The 21,454-nt window shown below is 42.7% G+C and overlaps 1 protein-coding gene across 1 annotated transcript in view; it reads left to right on the top strand.

Annotated features, from left to right (window-relative positions):
- Positions 1-215: 215 nt before the first annotated feature.
- Positions 216-21,454, top strand: part of MKLN1 (muskelin 1) — a 117,563-nt gene continuing 96,324 nt past the window's right edge. The window contains exon 1 of the mRNA XM_088468697.1: positions 216-467. Within this exon, the coding sequence (XP_088324823.1) occupies positions 394-467 (74 nt within the window). The 5' untranslated portion in view covers positions 216-393. The remainder of the gene's footprint in view (positions 468-21,454) is intronic.

The following is a 21,454-nucleotide window of genomic DNA, read 5'->3' as shown; positions in this document are numbered from 1 at the left end:
TTGCACACAGTCTGTACACCCATCATCACAGCCACCAGCAGGTTTAGTTACTTGCAGCGCAGCACGGCAGCAGCGGGGAACGGGCGACATCATTTTGAGGAGTCCGCTCTGTGAGTGACAAGGGCCTGCCCGGCACCCGCCCACATCACGTGCTCGCCATGCGGGGGCGTGTCCCGATGTAACGTCGGAGTGTGCCGCCTGTTTGGGGGCGTTCCTGAGGATTGATGTCCCCGTATAACAGGCATGGTTGGGCGTTCAGAGCTGACAGTATAAACTCTCTGCTTTTCGTGTAGTATGAGATCAGCGGCGGCCACTTCCCGCCCCACCCGGTGTATGTGCTGGCGCGTGTGTCTTTAAGCGCCGGGACCCGCCCCCTATCTTCCTGCTGACAAGATGGCGGCAGAGTACAGAGTGTTGTCTTATACCGTGTACAAGTGGAGCTCCTTCTCTTCCAGCTATCTGCCCGAGTGAGTACAGCGACGCCCGGCCACACCGGCCTCCTCCGCAGCACACCGGCACAGCCCGTGCATCGTTATATGTATATACTATCTATGTGTGTGCATATATAACATAATGATGAGCAGGCCTCTCACTGGTGTGCTGGCCTGTGATGTGATACAGTTATACTAAGAGTATGTAATAGATTTCCATTACAGCTTCCCTGACGTGTGTGTGTGTGTGTGTGTGTGTGTGTGTGTGTGTAATACGTTGCTGATCCTTCTACAGTGATAGTAGTGATGCTTTCCCTCTCTATGCTCTCACTGTGTAATGTGACTGACTGCTAGAACTAAGGGCCATATTCCATTAGCTGCAATAATTTTGCAGATGACGGCGGAATCTAGTTTCCACCTACGTTTGCATGTTTTGGATGCGGAAACTTATTGCGTGTGCTCCCGCTATTTGCTCTATTCAATTCCAAAGGATGTGAAACCGCATCCCGACAAACAGGCGAAAAGTGCTGTAAAAAAATGGGGAAATCAGCCTGACACCCCCAAAAGATGCACTAACATTGGGGAACAATATAGATGTCCCCGAATAGCCCTACTGAAGCTAATTTGGGTACTTAAGTGCTGTCAATTGCCTCTATATAGTGTCTTTGCACAAGTGGTGAAGAATAGCATTAATCAGTTTTTTTTTTTTTAGAAAATAAGTAGTCCTGTCAAATTTGGGGTATTTGAAACTGGGTGCAAGCATGGTTTAAAATTGCAAAAGAAGTTTTAAAAAACGCACCTGCAATCCAAAAAACACCCGCCCCATACTTTGAGACCCCCCCCAGAAGTATATTTCGCTAGTTGATGATAAGTTTGCACTTTTTCGCCCCCAAAATGAAAGTACTTTTTTGGGGTTTTGAAAGTCTTTTTTTAATTTTATTTATTTTTTTTTCCATTTTTTTTTTTTTTTTTTTTTTTTTTTTGGACAGCTAATCTTTGGGGAGGTTTCCTGAAGTCTACACAACAAATCCGCATTTCTGCACTTTTTTCCCACCTGCCATTCATAGGTGAATCTTTTTCGTCTATTGCGTTTTCGCCTACGCGAAAAATATTTGGAATTGAATATGGCGATACTTTTCTGCCTGCCGAAATAATGTCATTCGCGATACTTTTCCGCGGATTCGGACTTTTTGCCGCTAATTGAATATGGCCTTAGGTGTCTACCAGTGAACATGCCGTGCATGTGCAGTCTATTTTGTTGGTATGCAGTCACCATGCCGGTGTTCCGCTTGTTTACATCATTAACTTCAAAAGTCGACATATTGTAGACAGAACATTGACATTTCCAGAAGGGTTAGGGATAAAATAAGAACAAAACTACAGTGATGACATGTTCATTGTTGTTATTGAACATCTATACTGAACCCATTTTTACTATTATTGGCAGAGACCTTCTTGCTAGTGTCGGCATAGTAATTTAATGGTTTTTATATGCTATTTCTGCCCAATATGTATTAAAAATATAGAAAATAGAAAACACCTGGCGCTAATCCTCTATATATTTATATAGAAAGAATTATATTGCCGATTCTGCAGCTCTTTACATAGGAGATGTTTGAGTAGATCTCCAATCATAACTGGAGAAAGTTGTCCTATAGAGTAGGACAGCAAAAGAAAACTCCTTTTTGGGGGCACTCTTAATAGATCATATACAAGAAATTATTATTACTTAAAACGTAACCTTTATTAAATGTATGCACTAAAAAGGACAAAGACAGACAAACAACAGTAAACATAAACCATGGTATATAAATGTTTTAAAAGAAAGAGAAATATCAGCTCCACAGTGTTTAGTACCATATGTAACTGTAGAGCGTGTACATAATTTATACCATGGTATTAGCAAATCAAGTCTGATCTTTGTGTATAAAACACAAAGTAGAAGTGGGACTGGATATATAGTATAATATCCTATTATGTCCCTTTACCATCCAAATGTGATGAAAGAGAATCTGGCGAAAATATTCAGTATGCTTGATACCATAAACAGCAATAATCAGTTATCAAATAGATTGGTTTTTGTATTCAAGCAAACATAATGGCAGGCATCTGAGATTGTCATTCTTGCACTCTAGTGCATAACCATAAAATCTTTGTTAAGTATAAATACAATGGTTCAAAAAACCGGTACTAAATTGTACATTGCAACCTTCATATACCAGAGAGATATATAATTGGTAATAATAGCCCTATAAGTAAGCTGTTTCCTAAATTAATATTTCATACATATGCATGTTGTGATAGTCCTCCTCTGAGTAGTAGCTTTTTATGCCAATCCTGGATTGGCACACATAGCTCCATATACTAGTATCAGGTAGCTAGTTTATGCAAAGAATGAGAAGGTCATCATACAACATAAATTAGATAAAGTGATAATCAGTAGTTAAAATGAAATCAGGTAGTCTGCAACCAATTATTCCTTTTGGAAAAGTTGATAGTATCACAGTCCTGTGACCAGTTTATAGGTCCCTTATAATCTCAAGGGATTAATCACCCATATCAGTTAGAACGTTATATTCTGACCGTGTAATCGTAGTTACAATACCTTTATGCAGTCTGCAGCCGATTAATCATAAAATTGTTGTTTAATAATCTCACACTTTTGTGGCATACAATCCCTTTAAAAAGTCAAGGGGTTAATTACACAAGTCAGTCAGATCATTATGGTCTGACAGTTCCCTTTGAGGAATCAAGGGGTTAATCACACCTGTCAGTCAAATTATTGGATCTGACCAGAACCATCTAAGTGGTAATACCATCTAAATCACAATAAAGAAAAGATTGAGCAGAACACTACATTGTGACCATCACCTTCCGATTAGCAAAACCCCCTGAGTAGCAAGATGTCCTGGAATAATTTGCTCAAGACAAGCTAGGCATAATGATCGTGTCTGGGTGGTGGATATCGCTACTAGGAGCAAATCAGGGAAACAGAAATAAATAGGGTACCTCTCTGGGGACACCGCAAAGTAATGCGGAGCTATGTGCAAACGCCTGCCATGAAGTCAGCTGAGCCCAGCAGATACTCACGTGACCTGGATGCGCGTTTCGCCATTCTGGTTTCGCCAAGGCTTCCTGTTTGATAAAGCCAGAACGGCGAAACGCGCGTCCAGGTCACGTGAGTATCAGCTGGGCTCAGCTGACTTCATGGCAGGCGTTTGCACATAGCTCCGCATTACTTTGCGGTGTCCCCAGAGAGGTACCCTATTTATTTCTGTTTCCCTGATTTGCTCCTAGTAGCGATATCCACCACCCAGACTCGATCATTATGCCTAGCTTGTCTTGAGCAAATTATTCCAGGACATCTTGCTACTCAGGGGGTTTTGCTAATCGGAAGGTGATGGTCACAATGTAGTGTTCTGCTCAATCTTTTCTTTATTGTGACTTAGATGGTATTACCACTTTGAGGAATCAAGTGGTTTATCACACCTGTCAGTCAAATTATTGGATCGGACCATAACCATCTAAGGGAACTGTCAGACCATAATGATCTGACTGACTTGTGTAATTAACCCCTTGACTTTTTAAAGGGATTGTATGCCTGTTACAAAAGTGTGAGATTATTAAACAACAATTTTATGATTAATCGGCTGCAGACTGCATAAAGGTATTGTAACTACGATTACACTGTCAGAATATAACGTTCTGACTGATATGGGTGATTAATCCCTTGAGATTATAAGGGACCTATAAAATGGTCACAGGACTGTGATACTATCAACTTTTCCAAAAGGAATAATTGGTTGCAGACTACCTGATTTCATTTTAACTACTGATTATCACTTTATCTAATTTATGTTGTATGATGACCTTCTCATTCTTTGCATGAACTAGCTACCTGATACTAGTATATGGAGCTATGTGTGCCAATCCAGGATTGGCATAAAAAGCTACTACTCAGAGGAGGACTATCACAACATGCATATGTATGAAATATTAATTTAGGAAACAGCTTACTTATAGGGCTATTATTACCAATTATATATCTCTCTGGTATATGAAGGTTGCAATGTACAATTTAGTACCGGTTTTTTGAACCATTGTATTTATACTTAACAAAGATTTTATGGTTATGCACTAGAGTGCAAGAATGACAATCTCAGATGCCTGCCATTATGTTTGCTTGAATACAAAAACCAATCTATTTGATAACTGATTATTGCTGTTTATGGTATCAAGCATACTGAATATTTTCGCTAGATTCTCTTTCATCACATTTGGATGGTAAAAGGACATAATAGGATATTATACTATATATCCAGTCCCACTTCTACTTTGTGTTTTATACACAAAGATCAGACTTGATTTGCTAATACCATGGTATAAATTATGTACACGCTCTACAGTTATATATGGTACTAAACACTGTGGAGCTGATATTTCTCTTTCTTTTAAAACATTTATATACCATGGTTTATGTTTACTGTTGTTTGTCTGTCTTTGTCCTTTTTAGTGCATACATTTAATAAAGGTTACGTTTTAAGTAGTAATAATTTCTTGTATATGATCTATTCAGAGTGCCCCCAAAAAGGAGTTTTCTTTTGCTGTCCTACTCTATAGGACAACTTTCTCCAGTTGTATATAACCCTTACTCCTGGGGAGCACCACCAACCAGTTCATAAACCAGGGATGTGTTTTTCAACACCCTTAAGAGTAATTTATATGTTGGTTTCTTCTGAATAAGTTTCTAATTATATCAATCCAGTGCGGAGTCTCTCTTTGTTCTTCTACATCTCCTATCATAAACCAGAGAATAGAAAAAAAAAAAGAGCGCTGAATACAGTATTGATATTTATTAGCAGTTTAATAGCAAATGGAAATTATTAATATGTAAAATCTCCAATATAGACAATTATGTACATATATAACAATTGCCGGCCAGCAAAATTTAAATCCTAATTGGATATTTCGGCACATATAAATTATCCACACATGAAAATACAATTATACAATATAGCACATCCAAATAAAATTAAATAGAAAATCTCCCTTATGAAAAATACTAAGCAAGTGATTGGATTTAAGTCACTCTTATTATAGATAATAATAAAGCTTTTCCAGGATTGACACCAATAAGATTGTAACAAGTAACAACCAGAGTTACAAGAAACTATGTATCCCAATAGGATTCCTTTTCCTTCTAAAGACCCTTAGAGCTGTAGAATCCTGCAATTCTAATCAGATGTGGATTCCTTTTGATGGCCCTTGTTTTTTGTTTTATTAGTTCAACTGCTTCACCTGTAATTAGCTTAAGGTAGCTTGTTGATTTTTATAGTGTTTATAATGCTACTGCCTTTTAGATTCATAAAGGTACCTTTTTCTTTATAAAGTGTTCAATAATCCTGTTAAGGTATATTCAGCTATTTAGCTGTAATTATTTCCATGAGAGATATATTCAGCTTTTAAAAAGGGAGAAAGATTACCAGGGTGATGAGTTCATAGATGTAGATGGTTCACCTCACGGTCTGCCCGCTGCCAAGGTCTGTGACTGTATCACTCGTCTCAAAGGACCACCTTGCACTCGTTCTCTCCGAGTGTATATTCAACAGAGGTCCTCCGTTTAACATCACCTGGTCGTCTGGCGTCAGGATGAAAAACCCATAGGTGTAGATGGTTCACCTGACTATCTGTGCACTGCCAGAGTCTGTGATTATAGCGCTCGTCTCCAGGTACACCTTGCACTCGTTTCCTCCGGGTGTGTACCCAGCAGACAGAAGTCCTTAGCCGTTTAGCAGTGAGCCTGCAATAGCGCTCAGGGCCAGACTGCCCATCTCCAAAAGTCAGCCGTCTGTATATCACACGGACAGTGTATGTGCATCAGTTTGGCCAGCACTACTTAGTAAAACGCGTTTCTCCACCTCTAGCTTCAGCGGCTTCCTCAGTCAGCATGTCTCCGCTTTGTGCGGGACCTTCCTTTTATTTGCCAGTCAGAATATGCACAGGTGTAGCTTGCCTAATTAATCAGGACTTAATCGCATGGGTTTTGGCATGTACTTTAAATATGTCTATGCATAAGCAGATTTTTCGTAGTCTATTCCCATGAGACTACAACATTATTATAATATAGTACAATTCTCGAGGATGAGTTAGAAACTTAATACATTGCAAAAGTTAATATATATATATATATATATATATATATAGATATATATATAGATATATATGATATATATATATGATATATAGATAGGAATTAAGAATATATGTATATAAATAATATTTACTAGATAAATAATATTATAAAAACATCAAATAAAAATTATATAAATATGATACATATACACATATATATTTTACGCAGAGATAAAACAAAAGAATACATATTATTTCAAGGATAGCTAGAATGAATATAGAAAAATAGAATAGAAAGAGGCTTGAAAGAAAAACCTCCTTTCCTTATAAATACATGTATCCAAATCTAGTCCTCATAAATAAATATTACCATGATGAATGATAGGCCATAATTTCTGCTATAAATTCCAATCATTCATCATGGTAATATTTATTTATTAGTATTGTATTTACAAGGAAAGGAGTTTTTTCTTTCAAGCCTCTTTCTATTATTCTATTTTTCTATATTCTTCTAGCTATCATTGAAATAATATGTATTCTCTTGTTTTATCTCTGCGTAAAATATATATGTGTATATGTATCATATTTATATAATTTTTATTTGATGTTTTTATTATATTTATATAGTAAATATTATTTATATACATATATTCTTAATTCCTTTCATTTTATTATATATATATATTAACTTTTGCAATGTATTAAGTTTCTAACTAATCCTTGAGAATTGAACTATATTATAATAATGTTGTAGTCTCATGGGAATAGACTACGAAAAATCTGCTTATGCATAGACATATTTAAAGTACATGCCAAAACCCATGCGATTAAGTCCTGATTAATTAGGCAAGCTACACCTGTGCATATTCTGACTGGCAAATAAAAGGAAGGTCCCGCACAAAGCGGAGACATGCTGACTGAGGAAGCCGGTGAAGCTAGAGGCGGAGAAACGCGTTTTACTAAGTAGTGCTGGCCAAACGGATGCACATACACTGTCCGTGTGATATACAGACGGCTGACTTTTGGAGATGGGCAGTCTGACCCTGAGCGCTATTGTAGGCTCACTGCTAAACGGCTAAGGTGACGTCAGGCAGAGGACTTCTGTCCGCTGGGTGCACACCCGGAGGAAACGAGTGCAAGGTGTACCTGGAGACTAGCGCTATAATCACAGACTCTGGCAGTGCACAGATAGTCAGGTGAACCATCTACACCTATGGGTTTTTCATCCTGACGCCAGACGACCAAGTGATGTTAAACGGAAGACCTCTGTTGAATATACACTCGGAGAGAACGAGTGCAAGGTGGTCCTTTGAGACGAGTGATGCAGTCAGACCTTGGCAGCGGGCAGACCGTGAGGTGAACCATCTACATCTATGAACTAATCACCCTGGTAATCTTTCTCCCTTTTTAAAAGCTGAATATCTCTCTCATGGAAATAATTACAGCTAAATTTATTGAATACTTTATAAAGAAAAAGGTACCTTTTATAATGCTACTGCCTTTTAGATTCATAAACACTATAAAAATCAACAAGCTGCCTTAAGCTAATTACAGGTGAAGCAGTTGAACTAATAAAACAAAAAACAAGGGCCATCAAAAGGAATCCACATCTGATTAGAATTGCAGGATTCTACAGCTCTGTCTAAGGGTCTTTAGAAGGAAAAGGAATCCTATTGGGATACATAGTTTCTTGTAACTCTGGTTGTTACTTGTTACAATCTTATTGGTGTCAATCCTGGAAAAGCTTTATTATTATCTATAATAAGAGTGACTTAAATCCAATCACTTGCTTAGTATTTTTCATAAGGGAGATTTTCTATTTAATTTTATTTGGATGTGCTATAAATTATCCACACATGAAAATACAATTATACAATATATGTGCTGAAATATCCAATTAGGATTTAAATTTTGCTGGCCGGCAATTGTTATATATGTATTAAAAATAAATCAAGACAGGGACATACACAGATTCAAAGTACTGTTTTTTTTTTTGTTTTTTTTTGGAATTTTATTTTATTGTTTCTTATGTTGCACTGGAATCTAATTCCTATATGATTACCAGCCATATAGCTGAGTAAGAGAAACAGTATGCCATCAGCATGTCAACACTGACTGCATCCACCCTCAGTATGTCAATACGACTATGCTGGCGCTGGAAATCTGACATGGATCAAATTCTTCTCACAGCATTTTCCACATGTGAGTATTATAACAGAAAATGACATTTGCCTACATGTTTATAGTTACAACAACCATACAGTTAAAATTCTCTAAGGGCTCGGTTCAATTCAGCGAGCTGTTTGGTCCGACAATTGGCAGTTAAGTCGGAGAATGCCGGTTCTCGCGACTTAACATGGGTGTTTAGTCAGAGAATGATGGTTCTCGCTGCTTAAGTACCTGCCTCGCAGCTGTTAGCGACGCGCTAAGCAGGCAAACAGCTGAGCGGTCAACACTTTTGTCGGATATCTCCTCGCGCCCTGGGGGGTGGGGTACATGAAGGAATCCTTTAGTTGGAGCAAACAGCGCAGTGAACATCGCGCTGAATTGAGGTGGGCACATGTAAATGCCTGCCCAGTTGTGAGGTCAGTCATGACACACCAGCCCAACGTTTAGTAAGTGTCATTTTCCAATCGTCAGGACAGTGGCTGATCAGTGTGTACCCAGCTTTAGTGTTCCTTCTAGATTGGGCAGTGTTGCTTTCAGTGAAGGGTACTGCTCTGTGTGCCCAAAAAAGGGGCATGGTCATTAGAAAAGGGGTTGTGCCCAGCACTCACGGCGATGGTGGGTTGCCCCTATCTCTCCTTGCAGTGTGAAAGATGCTGCGCGCGGCATCTATTCACTCGCTGGTGATTATTTCACCTGAACATCCCCCCGCCGGTCACTGGCCTGCAGATGGGGATGGCTGTTTCAGCGGGGTGCCACCATAAGGGCAGGGTTAATTTCATTGACTTCAAATTGGGAAGGGGCTGGTGCCCCGCTGAAACAGCCTAGCGGGTATGCTATGACTGGTGACTTACACATTGTACCCAACCCAAAGAAACTTATAAGGTTGGCTTGTCCCTGGCATTAGGGAACAATTGGTCACAAGACCTGTCCTGCACATGCAGTAATAACCAGCACTTAGTGTTGGTCTCTCGATTAACCTTGTTGGTTCACTTGCCATGAATATAAAATATAGAGGGGGTTAGCAGCGCTGTGATGCAGATATTATCAATGAGTATACATCGATGGACATAAAATATTGACAATTTAAAAAAAATATATAAATAAATAAATTACAGGTTGTAATGTAACAAAAAAGGTAAAAAGCCAAGGGGGTGAATAGTTTTGCAAGGCACTGTATGTTAATATTTTTTTTTTATATTTTAATCTGAATTTTATGTGATGGATCTGCACAAAATAGTCTAATTTGGTGAAGTGAAATGAGAAAAATAAATATAAAAAAAGAATCTTTATAATTACAATTCTAAAAATTGGCATGTGCATATGTAATCACCCCCTTTGCTATGAAGCCCTCAAAAGTTCTGGTGCAACCAATTACCTTCAGAAGTCACATAATTAGTGAGATGAAGTCCACCTGCGTGAAATCTAAGTGTCACATGATCTGTCAGTATAAACACACCTTTTCTGAAAGGCCCAGAGGCTGCAACACCACTAAGCAAGACTCATCACACCATGAAGACCAAGGAGCTCTCCAAACAAGTCAGGGACAAAGTTGTTGATGTACAATTCTGGGTTGGGTTATACAAAAATATCCAAATCTTTAATGATCCCCCAGAGCACCATCAAATCCATCATTATCAAATGGAAAGAACATGGTACCACAACAAACCTGCCAAGAGAGGGCCGCCCACCAAAACTCAGACCGGGCAAGGAGGGCATTAATCAGAGGGGCAGCACAGAGACCAAAAGTAACCCTGAAGGAGCTGTAGAGTTCCACAGCAGAGACTGGTGTATCTGTGCATGTGACCACAATAAGCTGTACACTCCATAGAACTGGAGTTTATGGAAGAGTGGCCAGAAAAAAGCCATTACTTAATGATAAAAATAGGAAGACACGATTTGAGTTTGCCAAAAAGCATGTGGGCGACTCCCCTAATGTACAGAGGAAGGTGTTCTGGTCAGATGAGACTAAAATTGAACTTTTCGGCCACCAAGGAAAATGCCATGTCTGGTGCAAACCCAACACATCCCATCACCCCAAGAACACCATCCCCACAGTGAAACATGGTGGTAGCAGCATCATGCTGTGGGGATGTTTTTCAGCAGCAGGGACTGGGAAACGGATTCGAGTAGAGGGAAAGATGGATGGTACTAAATACAGGGACATTCTTGAACAAAACCTGGTTCAGTCTGCCTGTGATTTTAGACTGGGACGGAGGTTTACCTTCTAGCAGGACAATGACCCGAAGCATACTGCTAAAGCAACACTCGAGTGGTTTAAGGGGAAACATTTAAATGTGTTGGAATGGCCTAGTCAAAGTCCAGATCTCAATCCAATTGAGAATCTGTGGTCAGACTTGAAGATTTCCGTTCACATGAAGGAGCTAGAGCAGTTTTGCCTTGAGGAATGGGCAAAAATCCCAGGGGCAAGATGTGACAAGCTCATCCAAAGCGACTTGCAGCTGTAATTTCAGCAAAAGGTGGCCCGACAAAGTACTGACTTTAGGGGGGTGAATAGTTATGCACGCTGAAGTTTTCTGTAATGTTGTCCTAAATGTTTGATTCACAATATAAAAAACCCCCCACAACTTCACAGTTGTATAGGCATGTTCTGTGAATGAAATGATGCACACCTTCAAACAATCCATTTTAATTCTAGGTTGTGAGGCAACAAAACATGAAAAATGCAAAGGGTGTGAATACTTTTGCAAGGCACTGTATATCCCACAATAACATATGCGCAATAAGCATCATCCAAATGACTAGTCAATGCTTGTTCCTATAATTGCTTCCGGATAGTAAGTAACAGGTAACATCGATCTCAATTTGAGAAAACAATATTGTGTCGTGTGTGTGTGTGTGTGTGTGTGTGTGTAAAATATATATATTCTCTAATCCCCCCCCCCCCCTCCCATCTCTTTACACCAGTAGGTGAGTGGTCTTATTGGCATAAAGTTTCATTTGCTGCACTTGGAGCCCTCAAATGTTCATGGTATAAATAAGGTGGTTATAATCAAAATGAGTATGCACAGATGCATACAAAAAATTATTCTGGTTCTTAAATTTCCGGAAAGCTGGTCCAGGCTTGTTTTGACATCCAGTTAGGTCACTTGTTGGTTAGAGGCAAAGACACACGATGCGTCTCGCTGTACCAGCATGATGGCATGGCTAGCAAAACCCATTGTCTTGCACACAAATGATAAAAGTATATATAGTTTAGGCCTATTTAATTATTTTTGTACTCCAGTGGCCAAAATTTAATGGTAGAGCTTATTTCCCCTTCGTGCTAGGGACCTGCATGTGACGTGAGGGAGGGCGAAAGTGTAGTTCCATGACCATTAAGGCCACCTAAAGAAGAAAGTTGTCCCCTCGCGGGCTCGCCACGCTTCGGACCCGATGACTCGCTACGCTCCTCATAAGATTATATTCCTCTATGCCCACGTGGATGGTAGGGAATGACTTAGGACAGTAGCTGATGGCGCCGGGGTCATGTCCGCGAAGGGAATTTAGACATTACCAAAATGTAACAGCCTGTGGAATTATGAAAGTGAGTGATTTAGGTCTGTGTTTTAAACAAAAAAAAAAAAAATCAATAGCTTAAAGTGCTGTAAAGCTACTTCTTATCACCAATTTACTCTTAACAGTTCTTTAAAGATCCAGAAATAGTGATGATCTTATTGTCCTTATTTAGTCTCCCTTCAAGTCATGGCATTCAAGTGTGTAGCCTGTAATTCATGGCTGGTATGGATGATTTTGGATTATTCACTTACTATTTAAACAGATCTGAATAGTTGCTGTCCTCAAATAGACACTTGCTGGAAATCATTAACTAAAGACCAATCCTACGCTTTAAAATAAAGGTTGTTATAATATAAAACCTCACTTTTTGGACAGTGTACAATTATATTTTTTATTGCAGAATTTTCTCTTTATGCTGTTTTAACCAATTCTTGTGTAGATGTACTCACTACAAATAAGAAAAAAAGCTGTCAGAATTGGTTCGATTTTGAATTTACTAGTAAAAAAACAAAAACAAATGTATACTTCTCATGGCCTCTCATTCCATTAACTAAACTGGCAGAAGCTCAGACTTGACCTTGCCTGAAAAAATAAGGGTTAAATGAACTAGGATGACTTTTAAGGTAAATAGGCTTTGAAAGCAGGAAAAATGTCAATCTTTATTTTCCTGTATCGCATTTTGGGAATGTGACTGCAAGATCAGCACATTGCAAAAGGCTAGATCATTTACATGGAGAGGTGTTTACGATAAATACTGTAGTAATGTTTTGCCTGACAGCAGCATATTTTGGTGTTGTTTCCAGCACGTTCAGTGAAAATACAATAACTTGGTGCTGTAAGCAAGAATCAACAGACCCTTTAAATTTTTATTTTTTTGTGCAAATGAGCACGTGCAAACAAACCTCTAGCTGCTTTAGGCTGGGTATGGTATGACTTGTTGACATTTAGAATGCTGAAATGGTCATTAGGTCGACAGTGAATATGTAGGTCGACATGGTTAAAATGTTGACACCAAAATATCAACATATATATATATATATATATATATATATATATATATATATATATATATATATAATTATTTTTTTTTTTGGTCCTTTTAGCCTAACCCTAAAAATTATAAAAATCCAGGACCTCAATGGATGGCAATCCAATGTCTGTCCGAGTCACTGCTTTAAGCATGTAATTTGATGACCAAGGTAGATTGATGTCACAGTGCGCACTACATGCCCAGAACACGTTGGACTGGTGCAACGTTGGAAATAAATCTTTTATATGTAGCTCCAAAGAAGTGTGCTTGAAAAATGGGGGACATTTCTCCATATGGGGGACACTCTTGACCATGGGGTATAGTGAGGGTTGAAGACTTAGCCTAAAAAAGTTTAGCTATGTAAGCTCCACCCTTCCAACCCCTTACTCAGTTTTAATTTAAGTTCTGAAGGAGCAGGTCAGAATTAGGGGCTTGATTCCGAGACGTACATTTTTCCAATGATCGTACATCTCCGATGGTTAGAAGTCTACGCATGCACTGGAGCCATTCTGCTCATGTCCAGAAAGGCTCCTGTGATTACATTTGCAGACCCCTCCCCCACATCCAATTGATTGGCATACTCTGGCATTTGGGGGGCAGAGCAGAGGTGTGACTCGTCACGGTTCCCGGAAAAGGGGCTGGGTCGCCACGGTTTCCCAGGAGGGATGAGGCCAGGGCCTGTGTTGGCGGTTGCAGATTCCTGGTCTCCTGAAGTGACCAGCACCTGGTCAGGCTGCAGAAAGCTTCAGCTCCCCGCAGCCTGACCAAAGGATCAACCGGTGCAATGGTTGAGATGGTGCACACAAATGCAGCAAGGAGGCGTCTGACGACTCCTTCTGCATTTGTATTAAGATTAACAGAATTGCAAAGCTGCTTGTGTGGCTCTGTAATTCCATCCATTTCAGAATCAAGCGCTAAGTTAGCGTGTGTATATACAGTACCTTGCAAAAGTATTCACCCCCTTTGCATTTTTCATGTTTTGTTGCCTCACAACCTGGAATTAAAATGGATTGTTTGAAGTTGTGCATCATTTCATTCACAGAACATGCCTACAACTGAAGTGTGTGTGTGTGTGTTTTTTTTTTTTTTTTAATATATTGTGAATCAAACCACAGTTATGCATGCTGAAGTTTTCTGTAAATGTTGTCCTAACTATTCACCCCCCTAAAGTCAGTACTTTGTCGAGCCACCTTTTGCGGCAATTACAGCTGCAAGTTGCTTTGGATAAGTCTCTATGATCTTGCCCCTGGGATTTTGCCCCCATTCCTCAAGGCAAAACTGCTCCAGCTCCCTCATGTTGGATGGTTTCCGCTTGTGAACAGCAATCTTCAAGTCTGACCACAGATTCTCAATTGGATTGGATTGAGATCTGGGCTTTGATTAGGCCATTCCAACACATTTAAATGTTTCCCCTTAAACCACTCGAGAGTTAGCAGTATGCTTCGGGTCATTGTCCTGTTGGAAGGTGAACCTCCGTCCCAGTCTCAAATCACAGGCAGACTGAACCAGGTTTTGTTCAAGAATGTCCCTGTATTTAGTACCATCCATCTTTCCCTCGACTCGGATCCATTTCCCAGTCCCTGCTGCTGAAAAACATCCCCACAGAATGATGCTGCTACAACCATGTTTCACTGTGGGGATGGTGTTCTTGGGGTGATGGGTTTGCGCCAGACATGGCATTTTCCTTGGTGGCCGGAAAGTTAAATTTTAATCTCATCTGACCAGAGCACCTTCCCCCATACATTTGGGGAGTCGCCCACATGCCTTTTGGCAAACTCAAATCGTGTCTTATTATTATCATTAAGTAATGGCTTTTTTCTGGCCACCCTTCCATAAACTCCAGTTCTATGGAGTGTACAGCTTATTGTGGTCACATGCACAGATACACCAGTCTCTGCTGTGGAACTCTGCAGTTCCTTCAGGGTTACCTTTGGTCTCTGTGCTGCCTCTCTGATTAATGCCCTCCTTGCCCGGTCTGAGTTTTGGTGGGTGGCCCTCTCTTGGCAGGTTTGTTGTGGTACCATGTTCTTTCCATTTGATAATGATGGATTTGATGGTGCTCTGGGGGATAATCAAAGACTTGGATATTTTTGTGTAACCCAACCCAGAATTGTACATCCCAACAACTTTGTTTGGAGAGCTCCTTTGTCTTCATGGTGTGATGCCTCTTGCTTAGTGGTGTTGCAGCCTCTGGGGCCTTTCAGAAAAGGTGTGCATATACTGACAGATCATGTGACACTTAGATTTCACACAGGTGGACTTCATTTGACTAATTGTGACTTCTGAAGGTAATTGGTTGCACCAGAACTTTTGAGGGGCTTCATAGCAAAGGGGGTGATTACATATGCACATGCTAATTTCAGAATTTTATGTATATATTATATTTTTCTCATTTCACTTCACCAAATTAGACTATTTTGTGCAGATCCATCACATAAAATTCAGATTACAAAAAATAAATTACATGTTGTAATGTAACAAAAATTGTAAAAAGCCAAGGGGGGGTGAATACTTTTGCAAGGCGCTGTGTATGTTTATATTATATTATGATATTTTTTTTTACTATTTTGTACCTGCAACTGTTTTTTGTCCTGTCCAAAAAAACGTTTACCACTCATCTCCTTCCATATAACAGCAGCAGAGGTTTTACTCAGAAAGAAGTGGGTGCTGGCGTTCTTGGAGGAGGGGCGGGGGCTGCCGCGGTGGGCCCAGATGTTACTGCTGTGCCGAGTCTGTCAGCGGTGGTCCAGACACATCGCCAAAAGGCAGAGCCTGTATGTTAAGCCGGACAGTGCCGCCAGTTAAAGTGCAACTGCCAGTAAGGGGCAGTCTGTGGAAGCTGCAACTGCAGGCGCCAGCTGCTAACTGATGCCAGGGCCCAGCCCAGCCAGCTGCAGGGGTCAGTTGCTGGGCAGTGGCTTTTAGGCGGCCGTCGGAAAGCATGGCTGTAGGCTCCAGGGAGCCGACTGATGCTAGGACCCATATTCCAGCTGAGGAACCTAGGCCTGATTGTTTTCTACTGCTGCTGTGTCTTTTTGTATCAAATGGGTTGCTGCACTGAGTCTTGGGGCGGAATTCAATTGTTTCTACCCCCCTTAGCGCCTGACGGAGCTATTCAATTGTTGCTCCTGTCGGGCGCGATCAGCTGCCAGCACTCCACTTCAGCTCGCGGCCCCAGCGGGGTACAAGCTGAAATGTGCGAGAAGTGACCTGTTTGGGTGCCCAAACATCACTTTTTGCAGTCACGCCCAGAACTTCGTCGGGGGTAGCTGCTTTACGCTGCTAAACCCGATCACTGGGCGTGATCAGTGCGAAAAATGGCAGCAATTGAATAGCGGCCCGCGATCTCCTGTCACTTTGGACGGGAGTTCCGGACCACGTAAACAATTGAATTACGCCCCTAATGTACTTTTTTTTTTTTTTTATCAATTTGTCACCCTCTTGAGACAATTCTTCAGTGCAGTCGATGACAAAGTGTAACCCGATGTGTGTTTTTTTTTTTTTTCTGATCCTGACACAACTTAGCCCCGCCCCCTGGCTGTCCACTAAGCCCTGCCCCCTATTTTTTTTTTTTTTAAGCCTGCGGCTTGCCAGACTCCTGGCAGCAGTGGCCATCGAGTGGTGCAAACCATCGATGGTTCACCATAGATTGTTGTTGTACAATCAATGGTTATCACTGGCGCCATTGATGGAAAACCATGATGGCCATCCCTAAAACACAAACACTACAAGACAAGTCTGAACCTGGGACCACCAGGGACAGCGGGCTGCAGCAGTGCGGTAAAGCTCCAGCGTCCCAGGGGTTAATAGCATGCCAGGGGAGCGCGCCTTCCCTGTCTTACAGCCGGCTCCTCCTCCTGCTGCACAGTGCCTTTCCACAGCGTTCTGGCGGGCTGTCAGTGCTCCTCCCCCAGGCCCGCCTCCTCTCAGCTCCTCAGCGGCCATTTTTAAAGAAGTGTGCAAACGCTGCTGGAGTTTGATACAGGTGGCATCGTGGTCTGGGTCCCCCCGCATACCTCTCCTCCGATAAGGTCAGAGTGTGCAGCACTGTTTCTTACCAGGCTCTGGTCTGTGTAGTTGATCATAGTGCTTGTAGTGCAGGTGATTTATTTCTGCATTGTATGTGACTTAATGCTAGCGCTGTCTCCCTGTACTCTCACTTCTGACTGTCAGCCATTTTACTATCTCTGTTCTTCCTTTTCTAAAGCCCATGAGGTGTGGTGTTGCAGGGTATTCATTACCTCACAGTAAAAGTATTTTTCTGTGTGGGGAGTCACATACTCCGTTTACACTCATCATGTCTGAGAGTGAACGTGACTATTCTCTTCAGCTAAAATGAACCACATGTAATGTACAGTTAGCTGAGGGAGATGGGAACACTGAGGGATTATGTAGGGCATGTTATATCATATCATGCCCGATTTCTGTCACGGCACCTGTGCAGGAACCGCCCTGGGTTTGTTTTGCTAAGCCACTTGCAACCCTTGTGGGCCAATTGGTGACGCCCCCTGCTTTTCTCCAGAAGGGGCTATCGCAGCAGACGTTAGTCTCCTCACCCATGCAGGGGTTCCCCAGGCAGTTGATGGTACCCCAGTGTCTCCCGGTTTTGCCCCCCCCCGGGTCTTGCAGGAGCCTGTGTGGGTGAATTAATTGTCCAATACGGTACAGCACTTAACAGACGTTTTACAAGGGGTGTCACCATTGCGGCCTTTAGTGTCTCAGACGGCTCAGTATGATGAGGATGACATGATGTCTGATGAAAGTGAGATTTTTTACTTTTCAGACCAAGAGCCCCTTTGTGCTAAGGAGGCGGAGTCTAAAGTCTATATACCTGGCCTTATACAGGCAGTCCATGCGGCCTTGGTTATTGAGGATGAGGATCCCCCCGTGGCCAAATCCAAATACGCCTTCTTTAAGGATATTAGAGGAAATACAGTGGCATCTCCCTTATCTGGTCAGTTAGTGGATCGTTTGGAGGAGGCGTGGAAAAATCTGGGTAAGCGGTTCCAGCCTTAAAAACTCTTTGCCTATGCATACCCCTCTGCGGATAGTTTTTCCAAATGGGAAACCCATCCACAGGTGGATTCTCATGTCACACGCCTAGTGAGGAGTGCAACATTGCCCATGCCCTCCATGTCCTCCTTGAAGGATGTTATGGACCGCTAGGTGGAAATATGCTTAAAATCCATTTATTCCCTTGCTGGAGGGGCTTCCAGACCGGCTATGGCCGTGTGCTGGGTGGCCAGAGCCATGGAGTGCTGGACAGATGACTTGGAATTGTCTCTGGATACTGACTCTTCAGCTGAGCAGGTGGAGTTATTGGGCAATCTCAGAGACTCAGCCACGTACTTTAATGAGGCAGCCTTAGATATAGGTCTCCTCACTTCCAGAATCTCCTCGGCAGCAGTAGCGACTTGCCGCTCCCTGTAGTTGCGCGCTTGCAAAGTGGATACAGATTCCAAAAAGGGATTGGAATGCTTGCCTTTTTAATGGACAGGTTCTGTTTGGCCCTGATCTGGACAAAGTTGTGGCCACGCCGGCAGCAGCTAAGTCTGCATGTCTGACATCGGCTACAGTCCCATCAGGTTCTGGTGCTTCGTCCTTTCGGCCCTATAGGGCCCAGAGTAAGCCCAAAATACAGTCTTTGCCAAGAGAGTCAGGGGCCAAGAAATCTGCCAAGCCAAAGAAGCAGGCTTGGAGTACAAGACGTCCTACTCCCAAGTCAGACGATAAGCCTTCAGCCTGACGGGACGAGCCTCCCCTTGGGGGACCCCAGAGTGAGAGGCCGGTTTCTTCAGTTTGCCCAGTATTGGTGTCGGACCACCACGGACACTTGGGTAAGAGAAGTGGTCTCTCGGGGATATGCCCTCTCCTTCCGGCGAAGGCCTCCCAGCCGGTATTTCACCAGGCCTTCAGTCTGATCAAGACAAAGCCCTGGAATTTCGGAAAGTGTTATTCTATGCTCCAGGCTGGAGTTATAGTGCCTGTTCCGTTACCCCAGAGGGGAGTGGGGTATTACTCCAATCTCTTTCTGGTACAGAAACCCAATGGGTCTTACCGGCCCATCCTCAAGTCCATCAACAAGTTTTGAGGATTCCTGGGTTCAGGATGGAGACCTGCGTTCCATCATCTTGGCCATGGAGCCTGGGGATTTTATGGTGTCGCTGGATATTCAGGATGCCTACCTGCATATCCCCATTTTCTCAGCACACCAGTGTTTTCTCAGGTTTTCAGTGGTCGATCAACATTTCCAGTTTCAGGCACTGCCCTTTGGTCTGGCCACAGCGCCTCGAGTATTTACCAAAGTCATGGTGGTCCACCTGCAGGGGGTCCGCTTGTTACCCTATCTGGAAGACCTTTTGTTGGCAGGGTCTCCAGAGATGCTTCAGTGCCATCTGCAACTGACAATATCTGTGTTGCAGAATCACGGTTGGTTGATAATCTGGAAGAAGTTCTTACCTGGTTCCCTCACAGTGGATGCTCCATCTCTGAGCCCTGTTGGACTCCCAACATCAGAGGATCTTTGTGATGGAGGAAAAGATCTCTGCATTACAGGCAAAGGTACGCAGTTGCCTGCAGAGTTGTCGAGTGTCTATTAACTCTGCATTGAGGTTACTGGGATCCATGGTGTCTATGTTCGACATGGTGGAGTATACTCAGTTTCACTCCAGACCTCTGCAGAAATTGATCCTCTCGAGATTGAATGGGTTGCCCCATCGGATAAAGACAGACGATAGTGCTTTCCCCGGAGGTATGGTTGTCTCTGGCCTGGTGGCTGCAGACTGCTCACCTAAACAAGGGGCACCCCTTTTGGATTGCGGACTGGGTCCATCTGACGACGGACGCCTGTCTCCGAGGCTGGGGAGCAGTGACTGTTCCAGGGAAGGTGGACACCAGCAGAATCTGCACTTCCAATAAACCTCTTGGAACTTCGGGCAGTATTCAAAGCTCTCCAGTAGGCAAGGCATGTTCTTCACGGAAAACCCATGCAGGTATAGTCGGACAACACCACCATGGTGGCTTGCATAAACCGCCAAGGAGGAACCCGAAGTCAGGTGGCACTGACAGAGGTGTCCCGCGTTCTGGCTTGGGCGGAAGGCAATCTCCTTGCCATCTCGGCAGTGTTCATACCAGGAGCCCTCAACTGGGAAGCAGACTTTCTCAGCCGTCAAGACGTGCATCCAGGAGAGTGGTCTCTTCACCAGGAGGTGTTTCAACAACTGGTGAATAAGTGGGGCCTTCCAGAGATAGACCTCATGGCCTCCCGACACAACAACAAACTTCCTTTGTATGGGTCAAGAACAAGAGACACGGAGGCTCTTCTGGTAGATGCTCTGTTGGTCCGGTGGACCTTCCAGTTTGCGTACCTCTTCCCTCCGTTCTCCTTTCTTCCTCGAGTAATTCGAAAATTCAAGCAAAAAGGCGGCATACTCCTGCTGATGGCTCCAGCGTGGCCCAGACGTCACTGGTACTCAGATCTTCTGAGTCTCTCCATAGACTCTAATGCTTTTACCTCAACGTCCGGACCTGTTGTCTCAAGGTCCTTGCCATTACCCGGACCTGGGTCGTCTGTCTTTGATGGCGTGGCTGTTGAGACTGCCCTCTTAAGGTCCAGGGGTTTTTCCAGTTCTGTAGTTAACACCATGCTCAGAGCTCGGAAGCCGGCTACTGCAAGAATTTACCACAGTGTGGCATACTTTCTTTGAATGGTGTCGCCCTAGAGGCTATGATCCTCAGGTGTTTTAGGGTATCCAGGGTTTTGGCTTTCCCTACAGGCGGGCTTAGATCATGGTCTTTTGCCTTGCTTCCCTGAAGGTGCAAGTTTCTGCCCTGTCAGTGTGGTTTCAGCGTAGGATTGCTACTCTTGCTGATGTCCGCACCTTTATGCAAGGTGTACTTCGCATTCATCCACCCTTTGTTCCACCAGTGGCTCCTTGGGATTTGGCTGTGGTCCTGAGGGCTCTCCAAGGACCGCCATTTGAACCACTGGGCTCAGTGGATTTAAACTGGCTTACAGCTAAGACTGTTTGTTTCTTCTGGCTATTGCTTCGGCCAGAAGGGTGTCAGATTTGGGGTCTCTCATGTTGCCCTCCCTTTCTGATTTTTCATAGGGATAGGGCGGTGCTTTGCACTCTCCCTGGCTTCCTACCTAAGGTGGTTTCTAGTTTCCACATTA

The sequence above is a fragment of the Taudactylus pleione genome, unplaced genomic scaffold (assembly GCF_031769625.1).
Source record: "Taudactylus pleione unplaced genomic scaffold, aTauple2 ptg000086l, whole genome shotgun sequence".
NCBI lineage: Eukaryota > Metazoa > Chordata > Amphibia > Anura > Myobatrachidae > Taudactylus > Taudactylus pleione.
Note: the sequence above shows the minus strand (reverse complement) of the source record. Positions and strands in the feature narration are given on the sequence as shown.